General features: G+C 34.9%; 4 protein-coding genes across 5 annotated transcripts; 2 read left to right on the forward strand and 2 right to left on the reverse strand.

The window, feature by feature from the left end:
* The first annotated feature begins 2,703 nt into the window (after nucleotides 1-2,703).
* Nucleotides 2,704-4,971, forward strand: LOC124532028 (facilitated trehalose transporter Tret1-like). Of its 2 annotated transcripts, none has more exons than XM_047106652.1 (2): nucleotides 2,704-2,851; nucleotides 3,309-4,971. In XM_047106652.1, exons 1-2 carry the CDS (start codon nucleotides 2,704-2,706, stop codon nucleotides 4,589-4,591), a joined length of 1,431 nt encoding a protein of 476 aa, XP_046962608.1. In that variant the 3' UTR covers nucleotides 4,592-4,971. The 2 variants fall into 2 exon arrangements, with proteins under 2 accessions (XP_046962608.1, XP_046962609.1); XM_047106653.1 differs by having other exon boundaries at nucleotides 2,712-2,925.
* A 324-nt stretch (nucleotides 4,972-5,295) lies between these two features.
* LOC124532029 (retinol dehydrogenase 12-like) lies at nucleotides 5,296-7,691 on the forward strand. Its single transcript, XM_047106654.1, has one exon. The coding sequence runs from the start codon at nucleotides 6,476-6,478 to the stop codon at nucleotides 7,577-7,579; it is 1,104 nt and encodes a 367-aa protein (XP_046962610.1). The 5' UTR covers nucleotides 5,296-6,475; the 3' UTR covers nucleotides 7,580-7,691.
* LOC124532026 (carotenoid isomerooxygenase-like) lies at nucleotides 7,686-14,937 on the reverse strand. The gene is made up of 14 exons (XM_047106651.1): nucleotides 14,829-14,937; nucleotides 13,664-13,890; nucleotides 12,816-12,927; nucleotides 12,546-12,692; nucleotides 11,871-11,981; nucleotides 11,698-11,792; nucleotides 11,028-11,108; nucleotides 10,444-10,524; nucleotides 10,097-10,221; nucleotides 9,611-9,784; nucleotides 8,758-8,914; nucleotides 8,485-8,546; nucleotides 8,272-8,370; nucleotides 7,686-7,952 (listed from the first exon to the last, which is right to left on the reverse strand). The coding sequence occupies exons 2-14, from the start codon at nucleotides 13,761-13,763 to the stop codon at nucleotides 7,770-7,772; spliced, it is 1,527 nt and encodes a 508-aa protein (XP_046962607.1). The 5' UTR covers nucleotides 13,764-13,890; nucleotides 14,829-14,937; the 3' UTR covers nucleotides 7,686-7,769.
* A 5,062-nt stretch (nucleotides 14,938-19,999) lies between these two features.
* Nucleotides 20,000-21,656, reverse strand: LOC124531888 (retinol dehydrogenase 11-like). The gene has a single exon (XM_047106457.1). The coding sequence runs from the start codon at nucleotides 21,252-21,254 to the stop codon at nucleotides 20,319-20,321; it is 936 nt and encodes a 311-aa protein (XP_046962413.1). The 5' UTR covers nucleotides 21,255-21,656; the 3' UTR covers nucleotides 20,000-20,318.
* Nucleotides 21,657-25,877: the final 4,221 nt, after the last annotated feature.

Here is a 25,877-nt window from a genome sequence, read left to right on the forward strand (position 1 = left end):
TGCTTGAGAATGTACTCGTAGGCGAATGGAGTACTCGTGCACAGCTGGTCGCGCGGTGGAGGCGTCGCCGGTCGCCGTTTCTGCCAATATGACTCGCAAACAAACGCTCCGCCAGGTATTTACTTCATACACAAATTTTAAATAAAGAACTCTCGATCTCAAAGTGAAACAAAGAAAAAGTGTATTATTATTTGTCAGTTTTAATTTAATATTTATCGAAATAAACACAATGAATTATTACAGTTATTTTCAATTGTAATAATTAAAGTTTTAAATAGCTGTAATAATAAAAATAAACATGTTAATTTAAAAATATTCAGTGAATTTCCGTGGAAATCGTGACGATGGAGTTTTTATAATTACTAAAGTAATTACCTGTTTATTGTTAAATATATTTAGTGTGTGTACAGCGTATATGTATTTATATGTATATTTACATATATATGTATAATATTTTTATATCTTATGTAATATACATATAATATCACACATATGCTATGCACATTAACCGTATCGGTTTACACGGATTACGCAGTATAGTATAGTTGTACCTACATTGGTGCTTAAGTGCTCAAGAGATGTGTTAATTGTACCTACGTGCATGATTCTTACATACTATTCCAGCAGTATATAATCTGCTCTGGATAAAATAATTCGCATTTTTTGTTCAAGTACATATTTTCATCGGCCGAAAGGTGAGTTCGGTGCGAATATTGCACACGATGCTCGAACAGCTGGTGCAAACGTCACATAACTGAATTCAATGCAGACAATAATGCATAATTAATGTTTACCTTTATACATTTTTTATCATTAGTAATGTTTTTGTTTGTATTTATGTTAATATTCATGAATAGCAAGTTTATTTGTCTGAATTGACGACATGTGCTAATTGAATTCTATGACAAAAACCGATTATAGCGCTAAAAAAATTATAGCACCTGCATTCTCGGCTGCTTAAGCATTAGAGGAAGACAAATTAGATGGGAGAAAATCAAATTAAATGTGTTTTATAAACACACTAAAAAAAAATAATTACAATGCTGATATACACAACTATTGTTCCATCAGTCCTGTTATGGAGCCCGAGCCTAAATAATTTATTTACTAATTTTATCTTAATAATCTTTTAAATTTTTTAAGAGATTTATTAATTATATTGACTGACGACCTCCATGGTCGAGTGGTGTGTACCCGGGATAGATTCCCGGCCGAGTCGATGTAGATAAATTTCATTAGTTTTCTATGTTGTCTTGGGTCTGGGTGTTTGTGGTACTGTCGTTACTTCTGATTTCCATAACACAAGTTCTTCAGCTACTTACATTGGGATTAGAGTAATGTATGTGATGTTGTCTCATATTTATATTTTCCAGTATCTTAATATAAATGTGTGTACCCTAGGTAAGCCAAAAGCAGGGAAATTTATTTTTATTTCTTGTATTAAGATAATGTGTGTATATCAATTTTTATGAATAATTTTTATTTATTCTTCCGAATCAACATTGTATCATTATAATAATTAATATAATAAAAAATTGCGATAAATATAATAATTGCGAAGCAGCCATTATTACTTATTTTACTTTTGTTTTATATTGTACAGGATTATATCATAGAATATAAAAATTGTTCAATATCTGCGGCGTTTAACCCCATAACAACATTCCATATGACATAAGACTATGAAATTTATCAAAACAAACTATTCTTAGAACTACTGTCGGCCTATGTCACAAGATAACCTGACCTGTTTGCTAATAATAAGCTAAAAAAATTAATATCACTTATCTATAGGTACATAAAGTAGTTGTAAATATAAATAAATTAAATAATAAAAAATTTTTACTCATTCGGTTCCAAGAAGTAAAGAAGAGTTTTTTACATAATGTTGTCTTAAATTTTCGCGATGATTACACATTTAAATAAAACTATTTATAACGGATGAATCGCGTATATTAATTATTTTTTAAACATCCCGACGTTTCGAGCACTTTGCAGTGTTCGTGGTCACGGGCAGACTAAGATGACATTCGTCTATTTGAAGAACAAAGGAAATATTATTAACAACTACCGCCAACGATTTCTCAATTGATATCTTGAGTAACGTTCCGGTTGCACGCAGAAGGCACTAACTGTATCTTTAGGTCTTGCAGTCTGTTGGATTTGGGATTTTAAATTTTTAATAAGTGGATCCCAGGTGTTAGAAAGTCTCCAACCATCTTCTCTATTGAAGTTCGGATGTTTTTGAATTTCAATAGCCTCGCGTATCATTCTAGGAATGAATCTGTGTTCTCTAGCGAGGATCTGTAGCGAGGAGACTGCAAGACCTAAAGATACAGTTAGTGCCTTCTGCGTGCAACCGGAACGTTACTCAAGATATCAATTGAGAAATCGTTGGCGGTAGTTGTTAATAATATTTCCTTTGTTCTTCAAATAGACGAATGTCATCTTAGTCTGCCCGTGACCACGAACACTGCAAAGTGCTCGAAACGTCGGGATGTTTAAAAAATAATTAATATACGCGATTCATCCGTTATAAATAGTTTTATTTTAGTTTTTTACATATTTTTTTATATAATTAGTAATTACTAATGGCTGTTTCCTTGTCAACACAAACATAGCCTAATAAAAAATATAAAAATCTGGTACTTATCCCGTATTCTATTATTTTTCATTAATAATTATAAACTCTGTGACTGTGTAATGATGTTACAGACGTTTGTGGTGTCGGGCCTGGCGCTGTGCAGCTTGTCCGACGGATTCATATTCGGTCAGATGTCGGGGATGTTAAACGCCTTGCATTCGACCGACAGCTCCGTGCCGTTGACTGACGATGACCTTTCCTGGATAGGTGAATCTCAATCTGTCGTTGCGACATTATTTAATCTCCGCGATAAAGTGTTTGAAAGACGAAACCACTTATGGGTACGGATTCAAGACTTGTATTTAGATTTTACTATTTATACCTGTTTTTGAATTGTCTACTAATCTGTACCTACAAATACAAACCAATCTTTGTGTGCAGACGCCACTTGCGTAACTGAATATGTGTGTTAAATATCGGAACCCACGGATATGACATGACTTTTAAGATTTACAAATTTGACAGACATTTGAGTAAATAATCTACAAAATAAAATCATTACAAATCCCTCTATCTATCTTTAATCTATTAGCTGGATATCGCAATATAACTTTCTACAGTGAAATTAACCCCAATATAAATTACCTAATGGAATGTGATTCATAAAATATATACGTCATTGTAGTATATACTTGGCAAATGAACTCTTATTTTTGTTTCCCAGCTTCCACGATAAACATTTCCTGCTTCTGCGGTTTCGGTGTAATGACAGCTTTGACCGAAATATATGGACGAAGAAAAAGCATAACGATAATGTCGGTGCCTGTGCTGGTTTGCTGGTTAATGGTGTACTTCGCAAGAGACAGAGCAACTCTATTGGCATCTAGAGTTATAGTTGGAATATCTTACGGAGGTATATTGCTGTTGACATTCATTAATATCGGCGAGTATGTCTCTCCGAATCGTAGGTCTTTAGCCTTAAACATGGCGTCCTGCTGTGGTTCTACTTTGGGTACAATGTTGGGCCACATTTTGAGCATCATTTTGCACTGGAGACATGTTGCTCTAATAGGTATGATTCCTACAGCGATATCAGCAGTCCTTCCTCTATTTTGGGTCGAAAGTCCCTCTTGGTTAGCCACCAAAAAACGATTTCAAGAAAGCGAAAGAGCTTTTAAAGCCCTACACGAACCTTGTGAGGCATCTGATCGTGAATTAAAAGCCCTGTTAGAAGATCAAAGGACGGGGCAGACAACAAAGGAAAACGATAATTATTCTTTAGTTTTGTTAATGAAAAGATATTATAAGGCCATCAAACAGAAGTACTTTTGGAAAGTGGCGGCTGCACTTATAGTTGTAAATATATATAGAATTACGGCTGGTCGAATATTGTTAAGTACGTTAGCAATAACAATGATACAGGATATCTCAGGGAATTCAGATGTTCTACGATATACTATCGTCGTCGATGGATTCGCACTGTTAGGTGCTTGCATTTCTTGTATAATTGTGAGTAAATTTAAAATGAGAAGTATTTTATTCGTCTCTGGAATTATGGCTAATACAATACAGATAGTGTTAGCTATTTGCCTTTACGTCTGGCTCGAAGACGCTGATAAGGCGTGGCCGAAGGTCATTTTACTGGCTCTGTACCTCATATCAGTGACGGCAGGGCCATACTCAGTGCTTGAGACGTTACTGTCGGAGCTGCATCCTCTGGAAATAAAAGCGATTAATACTTTCTTTTTTGGTGCCGTTTGCGGAATCATGCAATTTTTGAACATCCAATATGCTTTAAAGATGTTCTCATCGATAGGATACCATGGAGTGTTCTTTTTACACGCGATTCTTATATTTTTGTGTCTGATATATCTTTTTGTATATTTACCAGAAACAAAAGGAAGAACTTTGCAGGAAATAGAGTTTTACTTTAAGCACAATACTTTTGGTAAGAATAACAGCGTCTCAGAAAAAGAAATGGAGATGCTGAACAGAAATGAGGACTAAAGTGAATAGTCAACAAGACCGTTCGCTCTCGTACCCTCTGGTGTTGCTTTTGGGCTTTTTATGACACGTTTACGCCGACCAAATTACGATAGTGAAACTAAGTACAGATGTTGCTTGTCAATAGACTTCCCTGACGAGATATGTGTTGCTTGTTTTTGTCAAATTGCAATCACGCATAATAAATGAATTGTATGCGTTAATTTCCTAAAAAGACCAAAGTTTACAAATCCGAGATAATTATATTGTTACTTGTATACGTTATTTCGTTATTCATTTGTTAAAGTTACATTGATATAAATAAGCAGAGATCCTTAAAATATAAGAATAATCTTTTCTAAAATAAAGTATTTTTATATTTATATACGAATTATTTACATTGAGTCCTTATTTATTTTATTTTCTTTAACTTTACAATTGATTTTTCATTAGAGTTCGTTTGCTAGCAGCATTGTAGAAAGTAAAGATACTCTATCCGTTCATTGTCAGTTAAATTATTCACATATTATGTTTTCCATATTATGTATAAATAAAAGTGTCCGGAAGAAACAGAACAGAACTAAACTAACTAACCTAGAGGTGAACTGCGTTTGGCTGCAATAGTTGACTGCATACGTAGTTGACACAGATATTTATCTATATATGTATATGTTACAAGACCAACAACTTAAAACCTATGAAAAATTTAAATGTTGTTTTAAAATAAACACATGTTTGTAAGCTATATAGTTAAGTAGTCATACAATCATATGAGTTTACTATAGAAATATATCAAATTGGTGTGGTGCCTTTGATACATGGTCACAGTAAGCCTACCCAATAATAAATATACTATTGTTCATATTGTTGTAAATCCAATTTAATGTAAAATAATTGTTAGTTCTACTTTTATTCGGAAGACTTTTTTTCAAATTATTACAAAATTAAAGTATAGACAAGTAGGTAGGTACACGTTGTTTACATTTCCTCCTACAAATCAATTGCAACAGGAAAATAAATTAAAATATAATTTTATTAATAAGCCGCACGTAATAATATAAGATTAAATTGAATTAGCTTGAACTTTACTCAGTGATTATGGGGCGTGTGTATAAAATCGGTCCATACTTGTTTGTCGGAAGAGAATAATATTATAATAAGAATACGTATTAATCTTTGCATCTATTGTAACATGAAAATTACTAATCATGAAACGAGTACATATAACATCATCAAAATGCACTTGTGAATGACTGGAACCCATCTATCATTGGAATGATTCAAAAGCACAACAACTACTTTCCCAATGAAATGAAACCGAGAGATGTCAAAGAGTGAATTTCCACTCGCGAATAACAAAAGGATTTTAGGGAGGCAAAATTTAAAAAGGACGAAAAAGGATGCTCGCTCTATTTTGTGCCTAAAAGACGACATATTGTTTTGTCATGAAACTAAATTTATGAATCTGTTCATTAATTGTCTGAAATAAACTCATTAGTGTCGCAGAAATAACAAACAATTTAATTTTTTTCTCGTGAGTATGAACAGCACATAGGTCAACGGGGCTTGGCGGGTTATGCCAGAACTCGTAACTCACCGCAGGACTCAGTCCAATTTCTGAGAGTGAAATGCAATATGACATTAAGCTTATTAGGTCTTAAACTAAGTATGCGAGTAATTAGGTGTAGGAAAATATAAACGAGTAAATTAATCATAGATTATATTTAACATGTGACTCTTAGAATAATTTTAATGTGTGTGAGAAACGCGAATTAATAAAACAACCTTGGTAGAATTATTATTGTTAAGATAAAGACGTGGTGTAAAAAGTAAAAACTAAAATAAATCTTGCGACTCACGGCGTGCTTGAGCTCGTGCACTCCCTTGGATACAGCGACTGCACTTCGAATGCACTTCAAATCGCAACGAAAATCATATAAACGTCGACGAGACAAGCAGCACCGCACATCGGAATATTCGCAGTTCATGAACACTCCTAAAGCGTTTGCGTCTTCGCTGAGTTTAACAAATGAAAATATGATGATGTGTTTTTTGTTTGTAACGACTCTTTTAGTGTCCACAGTTTTATGGTTTCGTTATATACATAAATATTTTAAAAATAAGTGTACATGTGCTGTATCCCTGTTGGGAAAAGTTGTGATAATTACTGGAGCCAATTCGGGAATTGGATATCACGCGGCTTTGCAAATGGCAGCCAGAGGGGGGCGGGTTATACTGGCCTGCCGCAACGAAGCCAAGGGGTTGGCGGCTCGAGATAGGATCATAAGCACCACTGGTAACTCAAACGTCGTGTACAAACATCTGGACTTGTCGTCGTTAGATTCCGTGAGGAGGTTTGCTAACGATGTAATCACCACGGAGGATCGTCTAGACGTACTCATAAACAACGCAGGCATGTATGGCTCCAGCGGCAAGTACACGGAAGACGGGATACTTGAAGGATTTCAAGTGAATCACTTTGGGCACTTTCTGCTGACACTCCTTCTATTGGAGCTACTTATGAAATCAAGACCTAGTAGGATAATAAACGTTAGTTCAATTCTACATTATTACGGATCCATAAGAACTGATGACATCAACAAAATCGTCAGAAACGATCTCTTTACATATATCAATAGTAAGCTATGCAATGTTTTGTTCTCTGTTGAGTTTGCGCGACGGTTTCGAGGAAGTGGCGTGGTGTGCAACGCCCTTCATCCGGGGATGATCGATACAGAAATTAGCGCTCAGGCGAACTTCTTCGTAAAATGGGTGTTTAAGGCGTCGTGCTGGGTGTGCTACAGGACTCTCGGAGAAGGCGTTCAAACTGTCGTACACCTCGCCGTGTCGAAGGAATGCGAAAATATTTCGGGAAAGTTTTATATGGATTGTATTCCTCGTTATTTGTTACCCAATGCGCGTAATCCTCTCGTCGCGTCGAGTCTCTGGGATCTTTCCGAGGAACTAGTTGGATACAAAACTCATACAAAGTCAGGTTTTAAAGATTACTGATTAAAACACAATTATTTTACATAATCCATTATATTCTTTATTTTGTAAACTATATTCGATAAAAATTATAAATATATAAATACTTAATAAATAATAAAATTATAATATTTAATTGTTATGTAATTTTTCGTAAACCGTTTCATATAATTGTTATTTAAATCCCAATCAGATTCTAATGACAAAAATACATTTACTTTATGGTCATTTTGTCCGGGAAGAACCAGCCGTGGAAACATTTGGGCATCTGTGACGGGGTCGAGAAGTCAGCTCGCGCGATCTCCCGCAGGTCTCGAGCGTCCAACACCAGCAGTGTCACTGCGTTGTCCATCTTACCCCAAATTACCGCGCTCAGCAACACGCCGTCATCCTCATCCTACGTAATGAATAGGGTTACAAATTAAAATAAAATATACTGTATTTTCCCCTACAAAAGGTGGTGTAGTAACAGTTTGCAATATGTCGTTTAGCTTTCGACTACTAGTAATACACTAAAGGCTTGGTCTTGTTTATCTCGTTTTATACTTAATATTATTCAAGTCACATTACTCTTCATGTATCACCTCTAACATTTACGGTTAGATAAATTAACGACATTTTGGAATTGGAATTATTTGTAAGTTCAATTTAAGTACTTTTCATTTGACTTCTATATAATTTAGGTCTTAATGTTAGTAAAGTATGCCATATCTCACCTTCGCGCCAGGACGGGCTATGAACACGGCCTCGCTTGGGTATCCGTCGTGTTCGCGCCAAGTCTTTACCTCGCCGGTCACTGCATCGATTTTAATAATCTAAAACACAATAAACTAAAGTTGTCGATACCTGCCGTTTGATTCTAAGAAATATTTGAATGTACAAGTGAAAGATCCGATGAAATCAGATCAACAGCATAATTGAAGTCTTACCGAACCGGCGACTTTCGCTGTAATTTCTGATCCTATCCCGTAAAAGTATCGGTACGGTCGTCCTGCAAAGAGTGTTTATAGTTTAATAGTCCATTTCTGACATGGATTTCTATTTTTAACATAAATGAAAGTGTTTATTCGCATTTTGAGATGTTGAATGAGAGATTGATAGTCGGTCGGTCAATATTATTTTTGTAATAGATGTGCACTGAGTATGTTATAAAGGGACCCGTTAAGTAAATAGTGAGTAAATACAAAGCAAGTGTATCGCACCATTGTAAGAGTCATAGTTTATTCTCGGTGCTTCGATTCCAATGTCTGCCAGTAATCGTGGCTCCACTTTGGTGAAGGGCGCCGCGTCCAGGGGAATCTCAAACCTCTTGGGGCGGCTCTTGCACCATTGGCCGTAGTCTGGGTTAATATCTGCGTTCTTTAAACAACATTAATCGATTAATAAATTCATAAACTTGAAAATAATGAACAAAAACTGACAATCTATACCAATAGTATGTGCCTGTAATATAATAATCTTATTATGATCGAGGCCTTCAACTATTATGCAATGTTTATAAAATGACTGCAAAAAGTACTGAACATTAAGATTTTAATAAAAACTAGCGATCCACCCGACTTCGCACGGGTGGATTACTGATAATAAATAATATATTTACTGATAATAAATATATATATATATATATATATAATATATATATATATATATTTCTTTAAATACAACGATCGAAGCTTTTTCAGTCAGTTCAGAGCCGTCTATGAAATAAACCATGTATTTAAGGTACTTCATAGCATAAGGATTATCTCTCGAAAATTAAAGGATAATGTTTATTGAGATCTATCCCAAAGAGACAGACATAAACCATTGGGGACATTGGGGTTCATTTCCGACGTCACATTAAAAACCTCTAAAATTAACAGTGTTTCTCTACCATATTATAAATGTATTATATATATAAACCTTCCTCCTGAATCACTCTAGCTATTCAAGTATCCGTATCAAAATCTTTTGCGTAGTTTAAAAGATCTAGGCATACATAGGGGCAGATAGACAGCGAGAAGCGCCTTCGTATTATACTATGTAGATTGTCAGTTAGGTTATTGTGAATATTACCTTAATAGCGTCGACGTACATGGCGTCGATTATCTTGGCGTCGTCGTACGAGCACACGTCGACGGTCACCTGGCCGTCCGACTCGAAGGAATTGATGACGTGCATGAAGAAGAACGTGTCGGTCCGGTAGCGCGTCTTCGCGCCCGTATTGCGATTTATCAGCAGAATCTGCGTCTGAAATATCACTTTTAATGTCATTTTTGCAACTAGCTGAGCAATTTGTACGACTCACAAATAGAACCAGTCACAGGCTACAAAACACGACACCAAAGTCAGCGGGACTTTGTCAATGTGTGGTCGCTTAGACTCAGTATTTATATAAGCTCAGGGAGTCGTCAAAATAGAGCAGGAACTAATGTATTTGCCAATCAATTGCCAGACAAAATTAATGACACCTTCTCCTAGATGCATCTTAATGTGATGCCTAAGTACTGAGTACTAATTGAAAATGTATTAGTATATATCCCGAATATAAATAAGACTGACCTCGTACTCGGGATACCAGCGCAAAGCCGACGAGAAGGGTTGATTTATGACGGCATTTTTCATCAAACCGAAGGTAGATATAATAAGCGGCTGCTCTATTATTATGAAATAGTTGTCAGTTATACCTAAAAAATTAATTTCAAAATTTTATAAATTATATACCCTACATAGGATAGGCGGTCTTCGTCATTGGCGTATAAATAGTTTACTTTACCAATTTACTTTACCTGTATTTATTGGCGTGCTCCTCTGAATATAAAGGGTTTTGTTTTCATTTAAATTCAAAAATCAAGCGAATAGACACAAATAATCTTTCAAATACAAATAAATAATGTGATTTTGATTACCAAACGAGTGTGAGTAAGTGGGTGAGAAGCTCCATCGGGGTTCAATGACGCTGACGACCTCTGCGGTGTCGAACATATCTTCTGAAAACGAAACATTTAACAACTCCGTTACGACATCATTTTTTTAATATCGATATATAATCAATATGAGCGCACAGACATTTTTGTAACACGCAATCAAAAATCAAAATCAAAATAAACTTTATTCAAGTGGGCTTTTAAAAGCATTTTTGAATCGTCATTTAACAATTAAGTTAAGCTACCAGCGGTTTGGAAAGTAGATTCTATCTAGAAGAACCGGCAAGAAACTCAGTAGTTTCTCTTTTTCAACATTTCAAAAATACAATCATATTAGTTAAATACAATTATATATGTATGTAATGTATCGTAGGATACTTGAAATCAACAGGTATTAATTCCACGCTTTTTTATCATCTACAAAATCTTTTAATATATATTATAAACGATTTGAATTTACGAAACGGCAAAGTTAAAAATTAGCGACCTCATCAACAACCAAATCGGTCACATTGCCAATGGCCTCTTAACAAGATTATTTTAACTCAATAAAGATCGATAATCACCTTTAGCGCTGTAAGGAAACTTCACAATGACATGTTTTAAAAATCCCTTGACCAGTTGTACGCCAACATTGAAAACGTCACCTGAAACAGAGCACTTCGCATTAGTTAAACTGGCAGACCACCACTGCGACTAGGTCACATGGAAATATTTCAACAGATCGAAATTGAAAATATATTTTTATTTCTTTTACTTTGGAACAGCTGTCCCGGTTGTCCCGGTTGATTATTTTATAGTTAAAATAGTGTAAAGTGAAGCATTGTCAAGTCGAGATGGTTTTGTGGGCGTGGGTCATAACTAAAAACTATGGGTTCGCGTCCAGACAAGCACAACTATCCTGTACTCAAGGTTTCTAGCATTTTCCCATCCCAAGTTTATGTTGAAATCAGCATGTGTCGATTCCAATAGACTCGATATAGATGAAATAACTTAGTTATTTCAATTTTCCTGCGGCATTTTCAAATTCAAGAGCTTTTACGAACAGAGTTACAATAAGTTTTGAAGCCTAAATGTGAGTTTATAACCGTAGTGTATTCACTAGTGTATGATAGCGATCAAATCGATCACCATGGTTTATTTGCCAAATCTTACAACAGCGACATCTCGCGGCAGTGTTACCGCTGAGTGGCGGCCGTCGACGGACATCATTCAGCGACACACTATGCTACGTACCGTTGGGCATGACGTGCGGGTGCGCCGTGTGGCACACGATCAGTGAATAGAGGAGAGTCTTCCTTTCCATCGTCTCGAGTGACGTCTTGTTTATTCTAGAATTATTGCCATTAGAATTAATTTTATTTTAAACTGTCAAACTGTTAGAATACTTCAACTGCTTATAATCTCACTTGAATACCGTCGGTACTTCCGTCATGGCATAGACTTGATCACCGAATGGATGTATAGACACGCCTGCGTTGTCCGTTATGTATGACAGTGGATCGAAGAACAAAGATATCCTGAAAATAAAGTTAAACACCTTCCCGTAAATCAATATTAATTAAATACATTCCTATAGTCAAAGGCAAATTCATAAATCTTCCTTTAATATACAAGTATTACACTTGCTTATTGACAATCAAAAATTTACCACCGGTTCGAAAATATGTCAGTGTTTCCTTCCAAAAATATATAGTGCAGTACAGTTCAGCAGCGCTACTCCGAGAGAGCTCCCTTCTTATCTCACTTATCGGCCTGTTTCCTGTGTGTGAAACCCGCATTAGAGCAGCGTGGTGAAATATGCTATTAACCTTTCTCCTCAAACGGAGAGGAGGCCTTAGCCCAGCAGTAGGAAATTTACAGGCCGTTACTGTACTGTACTGAAGTGCTCATTACAGTCATTACTATCAATTCTATTACACAATCATTCTAAGGTGAGTTTCGAGTGTGATCTTATGAAATATATTTCAACACCAAAATCGAATTGTTTGAAATAATCTTCCCTTCTTTTCCCTTTTAATTGATGTGTTTGTCTCAAGTATTAGTATTAATGTTTGTTGCGTCACGTTGAACAAATGACTTACCGATCAAAGATGGTGTGACACGGGTCTGGCACCGACTTTGTTCCGAACTCAGTGATGACGATGCGATTAGCCTTTTTATTTTTCTTATATGCTTCTGAGTTCAAAAAACGGCCTTGGTAAGTCACTTTGCCTTTATTGATAGCGAAACTGAAAGACATAATATTTTTTACAAATAATGATTTATTAGAGTTACGCCACTTGAAAACGCGTAGCTGTATTAATACAAGAAAAAGTATTAGTTAAAAAATAAAGAAAAAAATCCTTCTATACCTGTGTAAGTAGGATGATCCATCAAAAACATGTTCATATTCCATTGAACCGATTCTGACCGTCCCCGGTCCATTTCTAATCAACGTTCCAGTCAGCCAAGATGGAATCTCACCTACGATTAAGCCATTAGATTTAATCATTTGTCAATGTCAACAACAACAACAGCCTTTAAATTTCCCACTGCTGGACTTCGTTTCCCTTTGAGGGGAGGGTTTGGAACATATTCCACCACGATGTTACAATGCGGGTTGGTGGAATACACATGTGGCAGAATTTCTATGAAATTTGACACATTTAGGTTTACTCACGGTTTTTTTTTTCACCGCCAAGCACGAGATGAATTATAAACACAAATTAAGCAAACATTGGTTAAAATGAACGCGTTTTTACCACTCGGCTATTTCGCCTCAGCTCGCGCCGCCTTGCCAATGTCATCTTTGATTTATTAAGAGATGCTTTAGTTGTAATAAATGAAAATATCATCGATAGCCGCTCAGGGTAACCGTTGTTTGCCTGCTATAACAAATATATTAATGGGTCTGTCGAGCAGTATGGCGACCAAAACATTTGTGTTTTACTTCAACTGCCTCAATGTCTAGTGACGAGATTAAAAAATGTGAGATTCTAATATCCCGGATATAGATTCCTTGTAACGCATATAAAGAATAACGAAATGAACTTTTAAGAAATTCTCAGAAAGAGCCCAAAGTAAAGACGGTAGAAGTTGAAACTTCATTGCCGGCGTGCGTGTCGCACCTTTCTTCTCATCTCGCCAAACTGAGCGTAGCGGTACTTTGTGTGTTGTTGGCTAATTTTCTCTGAGAATGGCCTATTTTGCACATGCCTACCTTTGATTTTGCCTTCCAATGGTTCTTTCACTTCCTCTTCGCAGCATCGGAGCCAGGTGGTCATGTCATACTTAGAAGACAAGTTATCACTTTGAGACATTGTTATTGGTTTGATTATTACGATTGAAAATTTTATCAGCTGTCATCCAATTTCATTTAATGTTATGTTATTATTCAACATAAATATGTTGAGAAAACTTTTGCTTCGCAGCGACTCCAGCCGGCCTCTAAAAATATATTTATAAAAATTTGTATTTTTGCAGATCCATAGAAACAACTTTATCAACCACATGCAAGGCTTATGTTAGATTATAAAAATCATTGAATATGTGTAATAATTCCGATAATACGTCGGATTTGTATTTGCGGACTTTGTGTTCAACGATTGTCTGAGATATCGCTTTTACAGCTAAAGAGAGAATTATAAATACAGAGATTTAACGATAACGATAACACTGCAAAGCCAAATTAATCGGATCGAATCGAATTTGGATTTAAAAAAGATTCTGACGAACTGTAATTCTTATATACTCGAGGTGTACTTGTTAGGAATTGGTAACGCTTCGAATGATGACTGAATCTTTTTTTGATGGGGCAAATTTTTTGCTGATACTTCCTTCATCGCCGAAAGCGAGAATATTTATAATCTCAACCTGTCTGTACTTTTGTGAAAAATATAAATTAGTTTATATGTGAGTGAGTGAGACTTTTTAGTAATGCTCAGCTTAACGCGAGATTCATGACGTTGTTATTTATTATTCGTAAATTAACTTCAGTACATTTATGAAAGCACCATTTATATTATATTTGGTATTCATATTTGGAAGGTATGGGTTCCACAAATCCACTATTATATTCCACCTCCAAACCGAAAAGGCTGTTGCCGTGCCCCGATTTGAAGTGTCACTAAAGGATATAACAGTGTCCAAGGTTGTTGGCGCATTGTGGTTGTGGTCACTTGTGGTTACTTATAATAAAAAAAAACTCCCCAAGGAATGAAGAGCACGCGTGAGATAGTTCATTTTATAAACTATAAACACCTTTTGTAAATTTTACCCATGCCCATATTTTAATCGAAACACTTGAAACATAAAAATATATGAAATAACTAAACACTTTATCGAGTTGAAAGATTCAGTGTAAAATGTAATATCCGTCAACTCACCTTGAGTGAACTCGACTGAAACTCGACGAATCTCGGCTGTTTTTTGTCCCCGATGTACTAAACTTGTGTTCGTAATGTGTCCGAATGTGAGTTTGAAATTTACGTCAAATTAATTAAATCATAATGACAGATAACGGTAATACGATTACGCTGATAAATAATGCGTAATTATTTTGAAGAAATACAGAAACGCGGCATCGTCTTTTGCATAAAAACAACAACCGAACAGGAATTCAGCGTCTGCGACCAATCTCAAGGAGATCAATTATATTATTATTAGCTTACAATATTTCTTTGAGTTGTCACATTAAACATCAATCAGCCCTAAGTTGATCACCACACTATCATATAGCTAATAACCAGCGTCTGCTCAATCGCTAAAGCCCCCCAGTGTCCCGCCACTTCAACGCTTCGGTTGAGCTCGCAAGGGGTTTGCTTTCGACAACAACCAAGACCACAACCACCAAGGATATTCTGAATTAATGCGCTTCCTATAATTGAAAAAAAGTCTTTTTTCGAGTTGAAGCACTTTAAGGAAGTCATTTTAAGAAGTACGAATATGTTCGACTTCACATAATCCGATGGGCCGGTCAATACTAGTGGCTAGCGCATCGCATACCAACACTTCCCGGTGCGAGGGAACTTAAACACGGCCACTTGCAGTCTAGTCTGCTACTGAGATTCTAACCTAACCTAATCTAAGAATTTTCTTTGACCTGATCCCAGGACTTGAACCTGGAACTTCTGTACCTCTGAGCTAACCACCAGACCAACGAGACTGTGAATTGTGCAATCAAGATCAGATTGAATATATGACAGCGAAATATGAATCAACAGTTTTTGTTTGCAAATTGATTACGTCGATATAATAAATCACTCGGATACATCATTGATGTCCTTTTGTTACTGCATATTATACATTAATGATTAATGGATATTTTAAAATTCATTTACCTTTCGAATGTTCGTTGCGAGTCAAAACCTCAAAAAGGCACGTTCCAAAATATATTTTGCTGTGTTTGTTGTGGATGGTGCGGTTTTGAGCACTTTGTTCAAACCTGTCTTTAAAGGTACCAACTCTTAATAATTAACAAATTCTTAATTGTTGTAAGGAATAGTTAATTTTGTCATTATATTGGTGATGGTGACCACGTAGCGTCATTATCCCCTTTGTAACCTGTATTAAAAATCTTAAATCCAATTAGACGACATTAAAAATGAAACAATGTATTAATAAACAAGGCAGTTTATTATGTCAGTGCAGTACTCCATTATTTAAAAAAAAGCTGAAATTAATTTGTAACAAATGTAGGTGGACGAGTTCTCACATCTTCTACGCGCCAAAAAAGCATGAGTGTGACTGCTACCCAACTAGATAGATTTGACAAATCACACATCTATATAAAACAAAAGACATCATGGAATGTAGTTTGGAAAAACCGCGAAACAACTTAAACACACGTATTCGCAATCAATTTATAAAATTAGATTTCGTATTATGCAAAATATTAATAGACAACAATCATAATACCTACAAACCTAGTTATCTCGAAATGTGGAAGCTTAATAATTATTATCGTTAGAACAGTATCTTTCAGCCTATTTGTTATGATTAAAAATGAAATTATTTTAAGGCCTGACAACTTAATCTTTGGTATGTAGTAATCTGTTTAAACCACGATACAGTGAACCCTTCCGGAATCGCTTTTGATTATTGTTTTTCTACGATAGAGTCGTAGTGAGTTTCATACTTGTCGCTCTTAATATATCGCAATATGTGTTATTATCTATTCGCAATTTCTCCTTTGCATAATGTCTAAATAAGGTTATTCTGAGCCCAGTCTAAATAAATGGCTCTACTAAAAAAATATTACTGTGTATTTATACGGAGGTCAATGAAAAGATGATTTAAAAACAACGACCACCAAGTGTATAAATCGGTCTACTGGTAAATAACTACTGGGATACCTTGACCGTATTTAATGAATCAGAAAATAATCTGGAATGATTGGAAACGGCTCCCAACATAACAACATTATACATATATTATAATGATGAAATTATCCTTATTTTCAATCATAACAGGAAAAACTCGGACAAACAACATTTGACTGCAAATTTACGCGATATCATTGATCGAGTATGATTAATCTGTAATATTCACAATGGGTTTGCAAAAAATAGGGTTTGAAACACAAGTGAAATTGATGTCGGAATTTTGAGATAAATCCAAATAACGTGTTACAGTATTTGGACCTACCCTTCAAAAAGGTCTACAAAAATTTTGCGATGGTATATGTATCTCTTAAGGATTAACCAAAATGTCAATTGTTGATCTTTTTTACGAGAATTAATGACCTATGTATGAAGACATAATACTATACTTGGATTGAAGGAGACTATGTACCTTATAAAAAAAAAGTAACAGCCTGTAAATTTCCCACTGCTGGGCTTAGGCCTCCTCTTCCATAAAGGAGAGGGTTTGGAACATATTCCACCACGCTGTTCCAAGATGGAAGGGTAGATGGGTAGACGGGTAGATGGAATACACATGTGGCAGAATTTCTATGAAATTTGTCACATGCAAGTTTCCGCACGATGTTTTCCTTCACCGCTGAGCACGAGATGAATTATAAAGACAAATTAAGCACATGAATCAGCGGTGCTTGCCTGGGTTTGAACCCGGAATCATCGGTTAAGATGCACGCGTTCTAACCACTGGGCCAATTAGAGACTACGTTATTTTTTATTCATTTAAACTTATCAACGACAAAGACGATTGTAATTAACGGATACTATATATTAGTATCGACATATTTATATACTTTTTAACGCCATTTGTTGTATCATTTTGTGAAGTTAAGTATATTTTTTTTATAATCAAAAGTCTAATTTAATTGTAAGTATAACAAAAATGCGCTATCAATACTCGGCGTAAAACTTGATCGTGACATAGCCATTACATATATAGTATATGCGATAGTCCGTACTTGTATTCAAAATACTTATATATGCATGTATTATTATAATACGCTCGCGTGATTACAAAATCATTGTATAGATAATGTTATTAGTATTAATCTATTTCTATACATATAATAAAATCGTAACTGATCGAAATCTGTACATAGAAGATATTTGAGAAAAGGTTGTGCTGGGGGTATTTATTAATGCAATAGATGACAAAAATGTGAGTTTTAGAATTTTTGTCTGTTTGTATGTACTCTGTTACCGCTAATCTCAGAAACGGCTTTACCAATTCGGATGCGGTTTTCATTGATATATTATAGTTAACTCAGTGTAACATATAGGTTTCCTTTTATTAAAATCGGTTTAAAAAATAAAAAAGATATGTAAATACATCATACTTAGTATTTTTTGAATATATGTCGTAAAGGTAGTTTGATTCAAACTTTGGGTAGCCATAATATGTAAAACGGTTATAATAGACAGCTAGTAAGTATTAAAAATATGTTAATTTAAAGGACCAATGTAAGTTGAGTACTCAACGATGTAGTCGATCATATGACATTGGACTCAAACTATACTGGACGCCGCTGCCCCCGCTGGATGGCGCTAGACACGAAGAGGACAGCAAGCTAGGTTCGAAAAGAGCGGCGTGAGTATAGTATTGAATGAAGGCAAGCGCATATTACAATAACATTTAAAACGCTCGCGGCTACAATAATATTTTTAAAAGTCAATGTATTGTGTCTCCGTAATATACTTGATAAGATACGTTAATAGGTTTTACCTTATCGTAAAAAAATATTATAGGTACATATTACTTTGCATGGATATTACATGTATATGTATTTTTTCACGGAGAAAGTGATTATACTATCTACTACCACTAACGTAACTTGCCACCAGCTGCACCTGCAATTAATAGAAAAAAATCGTTCGACCAATTGTCATAAAAAAATATTTATTCATGGAGGAAGTGATTATTCCATCTGTATCGTTAAAAATCACCAAGAGATGGCGCTTGCATGTATCAACTGAACAACTGATTAATTACAAAAAATGAAAAAAAAGTCTATGCAAAAAGCAAATCAACTATCTTCGGTTCTGTAATTTGTCAATAAACATATAATAATAACAACAATTATAATAATAATATTAAGATATGATAAGATAATTATAAATCTATATATAGATATAAATTATCAAGTTCAGAGCGACTGACTCATCATCGCCGAGTGTAATCTGTTAAAATCAGGTCCTTGGAATTTCGTGAGTAGGATCGTTCTATTGAGTAGACCCGCTAAGGAAGGAACTTCGAAAATCATTCTGCTGAACATTTGCTCCATGCAAATCCGTCATTTTTTGAGTTAGAAACATGAATCTTTATTACTGACATATTAAACTGCGTAGATATGTATTAAAGCGTTTCTGGATGTTCTTCCCCTAGAGAGGGTGAATAAAGGGTTGAAAATTTGTGTGTAAGTCTATCATTTTTAAGGTAGAAACATTAATCTTTATTTTTGGGGCACTGATTAGAAATGAGTAACAGTTACGGCACTCCGTCGTATTGTCTTAGAGGCTGAAGTTATCACTGGGTGACAGAGGGAAGTGAAACAGTGTATATTCAACGAATATATTTTTAATACGCGGAATACCTTTTAAATTTTTTCAATTTAAAAGTACAATTCACGCTTATATTCTACTTTGCTACGACAAGTAATAAAGCACATGTTCAAATCTTTCAAATGACCGGAGTAGACCTAGAAGGAGACATTTCCCATGGAAACTCCTAAATCGCCTGTTGGAGAGTGAGCTAAACTAATGTGGTTTAAAGAGAAGTCTGAAATTAACGTATTATTTTAAATTAGCCTGTTAAATTATTTATAACCAATGTCCAAGCACGCAAAGTCGCGGGTAATAGCTAGTATACTTATAAGATCTTAACCGTTACCTGAGTACCGAACTGTAAGAGCGACAGCGTTGAAGGAGAGTTATGTAATATTAAATCATATGGAGGTTTTTCTTTATTTTGAAGTTAAACTTGAAATGTATATAATCATATCATCCATACATATAATAAAATTGGAATGTCTGTTTGTAATATTAAAATAGCCTTTTTTTACTCAATCCATATGTATTTATAAACGGTACATATAACAAAATAATATTTTTTACAATGTTTGTCGGTCTGCCTGGCTGTTTATTCCGACTAATCTCTGAAACAGCAGGATAGATTTTGACAGGACTTTTACTAGCAGATAACATATATAATAGGGAATAACTTACGCTACAATATTTTTTTTTGTTATTTTCAAAGGCGTACAGGGTCGCGGAAACAGCTAGTTACAAATATTTTAGTTCATCGCGGCACGTTGCAACGTCGTGTCCCGATGTGTATCGTGATGTGGAAATCTAATCTTATTATGCAGATAATGTACTTAACACCATTCACATTTTAACAACTTGCATATTTACAGCTAATGTTCAAAAGAAAAATGATTTCGCTAATTTATTACACTGATTTTAATATCCTTTATATCCCACGGACCTTTCAGTCACGCGCCAGAGCTCGGCAGCTACGGTATCGTTTACCCTCGACAACAGAGACCGCTCTCTGCAGTCCACAAACAGTTTGCCCGTAACGTTCGCGCACTCCGGGGCCACTGACACGTGCACCACCGTCTCCGAGCCATCTTCAGCTGTTCTACTGTTAAACCAGCACAACACTTTGAAGAACATTCTGAAAAGGAAGTTGCCTTCGCTCAAAATATTCGTCAGAATTATTCCAGGGTGTACAGAATTCACTACTACTCCAGATTTATCGAGTCGCTGCGCGAGCTCTAGATGTGTCACCAGGTTGCACAGCTTGCTATTAGCGTACAGAACTACTCTATTAAATTTTGCTTTATTAATTGTGCCTAAATCTACAAATCCAAATAGGTATATCAAAGAGCTGACATTGACGATCCTGCTCGGTCGCGACGTCTTCAACAGCGGCAGCAATAGCATGGTGAGTAGGAAAGGTCCGTAGTGGTTCACTTGCATGCCTTCCAGAAGTCCATCCGTCGTGTAGCGGTCGGCGAAGGAGCACGCTCCCGCGTTATTGACTAGAACGTCGAGACGGTCTTCTGTTTCTAGGATATCACTTGCAAATTTTCTTATCGAAGCCAGATCACATAAGTCTACCTGTCTGAATATGACTTGCTGATTCCCTGTCGCAGCTGTTATAGCTTCCTGAGCTGATCTTCCACGCTGTATGCTCCGACAGGCGAGTATCGTACGAGCTCCTCGCAGCGCCAGCTTTTTTGCAGTGTGATATCCTATGCCGCTGCTGGCTCCCGTAACGATGACGACCTTGCCTTTCATTGAAGTTCGGCATACACATTTCTTTATACTTAGTTTTAAATATAAACGAAAACCTATAATAACGGCGAGTACAATCAATACTGTGCAAATCATCGTCTTGTTCAATTCAAGCGAGGAAAAACACTAACAATTGCGGTCAGTCAGTCAGACAAATCATGCCCTGTAATAATAAATGTATAATAATAAAATGTCATAATTTTCCGCTAACCATTTGCCGCAGTTTTGGTGTCCATTTATTAAATTTTAATTCAAACCAAAGGACACGGCCAGTTATAATGATAACAATGTTTTCGTGTTAGAATACCAATTGATTACTATTATTCATTTTTTGGAGTTAATTGGGCGATCAAGCCGAGACGGTCGAGCAGTTGTCGCACATATGTGAGTGATTAATGTCGACATGTCGGTTGTACTACTCCCTCTTAGGTAAATCTAGTAAAGAGTAAACGAAATGACATGACAAAAACTAGCTGTTATGCTATTTGTAATATAATTTTCGTCAAACTTTTTCAGAATAAAACATAAAAGTCGGTTATTAATATTAAATAATTATTTAATGCAGTAAACAAAGGGTCAATATAAGCAATAATGTCTTTTTATGACTCTCTCAGTTTAAATTGTTCCAATTTTATAGTAATAAAAAAAATCGCTCCTTTCAACGTCCTTTTCTCTTGCTTGCTCGTAATCGGCTTAATAAGTTGAGGTTAATTGACCCTAACCCAGTGCTCAAAGTTTTAGTACCGGACACCGCATCTGGTACTATGTGTACCTAAGTCAATGCTGCCCGGACTATGCCTACTGAAACTCATAACTGGTTAAACGCGACATCAGAGTCGCCGAGGCCTTGCTCTCTCTGATCAAACGCGGACCAGGACCCGCTGGATTGTAGTAATCCGAACACATATACTGCTATATATTATTTATTATAGTTTATATATTATTTATTATACATTAGTATATATTATTTAATACATTACATCTATAATTTAAATCTATTTTTACATAGCATGACATGCCGTCATAGTGACGTATTTATTAATTTTGACATAAATAAATTTATATTTAACTTTAAGCTGACAAAGGATACAATGTACCTGCCACTTAAATATAAACGACATATAGCTACATTGTTAGCTTACAATATATTTGATCCAATTGTAGACACTACAATTAAAAAAAATATTATACCCTTGATTAGTAGTTGTGCTACTAACAATAATAAATTAAAAAACTAAGCAATAAGACAACGGATAAGCACTGTAAATATATTATTAGTATTGTACATCAGAATATACAGAGCTTATCCAGCAAAGATAACGAAATTGAATTATTTTTAAAGTACTATAATATTGACATATTTTGTATTAGCGAACATTGGATCTTGTCACATCAGCTACCACCTAGTATTAATAACTATAAATTGTCAAGTGCGTTCTTTAGAAAATTAACTAAACACGGAGGATCATTAATATACACAAAACAGAATATACATTGTAAAGAGCGAAAAGACATTGTGGATCTTTCAATAGAGCGCACTGTTGAACTGTCATGCGTGGAACTCGAGCATACTATAGCTATGTGCGTATACCGACCTCCACAATCGGATTTTAACCTTTTTGAATGTGTGATGGAGGACGCCCTTAAGCGAGTCTGTACTGGGCGAAAGAATATAGTTATTTGTGGAGATTTTAACATTGACATTTTAGTGCAATCTTCCATAAGTACTAGGTTCATAAATTTATTTCAATCTTATAATCTAAATAACATATTTTGTGAACCTACAAGAATATCAGCGACTTCCGCAACCTGCATAGATAACGTGTTTTGTAGTTGTGAGGCCGTTAATAAGAAAATCTTATCAAACCTTACATCAGATCACTTTGGCCAAATGGTGTCAATAGGTATAAAAAAAAATCAAAAGAAACGAAAAATCACTTGTAGGCCAATTACTGTGAAAGGTTTAATCAACTTCAATAATGCTTTACACTGTAGCCTTCCAAAATTGAATCTCAGCTCAAATGATCCCAACTCTTTATATAATTCTCTTTTACAACTAATTAATAACGAATTCAATAAAATATTTCAGTTAAAAACCTTTTATCAAAACAATGAAATGCAGTTCTCAGACTGGGCCACTACCGGTATCTATATAAGTCGAAATAAATTGTATGAGCTATATGAACTTAAGAAATATAATCGTGATTGTAAATTTATCAATTTTGTTAAAGAATATTCCAAGTTATTTAAACAAGTTTGTCAAACAGCTCGTTCGTTGCATATTAAAAATAAAATCTTAAAATCTAATAATAAAATGAAAACTACTTGGGATATTATAAGTTCGGAAACAGGTAGGTTGAAGTTTGATGCAGGGCAGTTATCCCTTAGTATAAAAGGCAAAATTGTAGGCAAAGATCTAGATGTGGCCAATGAATTCGAAGAATATTTCTCTAATATTCCTCTAAATATTACTAAAGGACTTAATGCGTCTCCTAATGACGCTTTAGACCTACTCAAATGTTATGTTCCCCAGAATGAGTTAGAATTTTCTTTTGAGAATATAACTCCGTACGAAATATTAAAAATATTTAAAACATTAAATCTGAAAAAAACCTGTGATCTTTGGGATTTATCAGTCATAATTATTAACAATGTAATTGTTGACTTGGCTCCTTATTTAGCTATAATCTTTAATAAATGCGTACAATCTGGTATTTTTCCTGATATGTTGAAATTAAGTAAAGTAATCCCATTATTTAAGTCCGGTGATAAAAATGATCCAAACAATTACAGACCGATCTCTATTTTGCCAGTATTAAGTAAAATTTTTGAGAAAGTCATGCTTAATCAATTGCTATTATACTTTAACTCGAATAAGCTATTGCATTCTCAACAGTTTGGTTTTACTAAGGGTCGCTCGACTGCTGATGCGGGTGTAGCATTTGTTAAGCACATTTATGATGCATGGGAAAAGTCGCAAAACGCTATTGGAGTTTTTTGTGATTTATCAAAAGCTTTCGATTGCGTTAGGCATGATATTCTCCTAGAAAAGCTTAAATATTATGGTATCAGGGGCCCTGCATTGAAATTAATTTCCTCCTACCTTAGTGAAAGAGTTTTGAAGGTTGTGGTTAATGGTGCAAAATCAAATGGCGCTGTGGCGCAAATGGGTGTACCACAGGGTTCAATTTTGGGACCTCTCTTGTTCTTAATATATATAAATGATTTACCTTATTTCGTAAAAAATACTTGCGATATTGTACTGTTTGCAGATGATACATCCCTAATTTTTAAACTTGATAGAAAAATAAACAACTATGACGTTGTAAGCAGTGCCCTGTCGCGGGTTCTTGGTTGGTTTGACATAAATAATTTAGTACTAAATGCTAAAAAGACTAAATGTGTTTTGTTTTCCTTGCCAAATGTCAAATCAAATCCTTCTGCAATAACTTTGAAAAATGAAAGGCTTGAGTTTGTTGAGTCGACGGTCTTTTTAGGGATAACCCTTGACTCCAAACTGCAGTGGGGCACCCATTTGTATGCCCTGGCAAGAAAACTAAGTAGTGCCATTTATGCAATAAAAATAATTAGAAAACTTACGGACATAAGTACTGCTAGACTAGTTTATTTTAGTAATTTTCACAGTATTATGTCATATGGAATGTTGTTATGGGGTAATGCAGCAGAGATTGAAGTTGTTTTTATTCTACAGAAAAGAGCTATCCGATCTATTTACAATATTAGCTCCAGGACATCATTACGCGAAAAATTTAAAGAAATAGGTGTATTAACGGCTGTTTCACAATATATTTATGATAATATAATCTTTATACAAAAGAATATTAAAAATTATTCTATCAATGCTGATGTACATACTATTAATACAAGAAATAAGAATAAACTTGTAACCCCCAGTTTCCGTTTGCATACGGTAAATAGAACGTTTTTGGGCAATGGTATACGCATATATAATAAGATACCGGAAAATATAATCAATTTACCATTTTCAAAATTTAAAAATATTATTAAGACTAAATTAATAAATAAATCATACTATTCATTAAAAGAGTACTTTTTAGAAAGAAACGCCTGGAGTTAGGCTCGGGTTCCATCATAGGACGCTAATTACTGTCAATAACAGCATTGTAAATGTGTTTATTTGAAAAGAGCAACTATGCGAGTTTCTTGCCGTTTCTTCTCGCTAGAAGCTGCTTTCCGAAACGGTGGTAGTATTTGATTATTGACGATTCAAAAACGCTTCATTATGAAGTTTACTTGAATAAAATTGATTTGATTTGATTTGATTTGAATAATAAATTTAAAAAAAAAATCAGTGTGGGCCACGTCTCCCAAGAAGACGACAAAAATGATTTCCAGCGAAGATCTGCTGATGTTTAGTATAAATATAAAACGCCAAAATGTAATTGAATATAAAATGTAAAAAAAGGCACGGGCATCTGCGAGCCTGTGGATGTTGTATTTTAAATAAAAAAAAAAAGAAACTCATAACTCAAACTCAAATAACTTTATTCAATATACATAGAAGCATTACACTTTCTTATTGATGGTCAATTGAAACACTACCACCGATTCGGAAAAGAAAATACCCTGACCTAAAAAGAACCGGCGAAAGAAACTCAGCGGGTTTTCTTTTTTTTTGTTTGTCTCATATATTATATAAATAAACAATTTAATATGGGATGAAATAGCCAGGAGGCG

Source organism: Vanessa cardui, chromosome 8, assembly GCF_905220365.1.
Source record: "Vanessa cardui chromosome 8, ilVanCard2.1, whole genome shotgun sequence".
Classification (NCBI taxonomy): Eukaryota; Metazoa; Arthropoda; class Insecta; order Lepidoptera; family Nymphalidae; genus Vanessa; species Vanessa cardui.

Bases quoted from the DNA above. Each gene is read 5' to 3' on its own strand.
- LOC124532028 (XM_047106652.1), top strand. From the start codon at position 2,704: ATGATGTTACAGACGTTTGTGGTGTCGGGCCTGGCGCTGTGCAGCTTG. The intron at 2,852-3,308 runs GTGAATCTCAAT...TTTGTTTCCCAG, and splicing joins CGATGACCTTTCCTGGATAG to CTTCCACGATAAACATTTCC.
- LOC124532029 (XM_047106654.1), top strand. From the start codon at position 6,476: ATGCACTTCAAATCGCAACGAAAATCATATAAACGTCGACGAGACAAG.
- LOC124532026 (XM_047106651.1), bottom strand. From the start codon at position 13,763: ATGTCTCAAAGTGATAACTTGTCTTCTAAGTATGACATGACCACCTGG. The intron at 10,222-10,443 runs GTAATCAAAATC...TTAATTTTTTAG, and splicing joins CACTTACTCACACTCGTTTG to GTATAACTGACAACTATTTC. The intron at 7,953-8,271 runs GTGAGATATGGC...TTCATTACGTAG, and splicing joins TAGCCCGTCCTGGCGCGAAG to GATGAGGATGACGGCGTGTT.
- LOC124531888 (XM_047106457.1), bottom strand. From the start codon at position 21,254: ATGATTTGCACAGTATTGATTGTACTCGCCGTTATTATAGGTTTTCGT.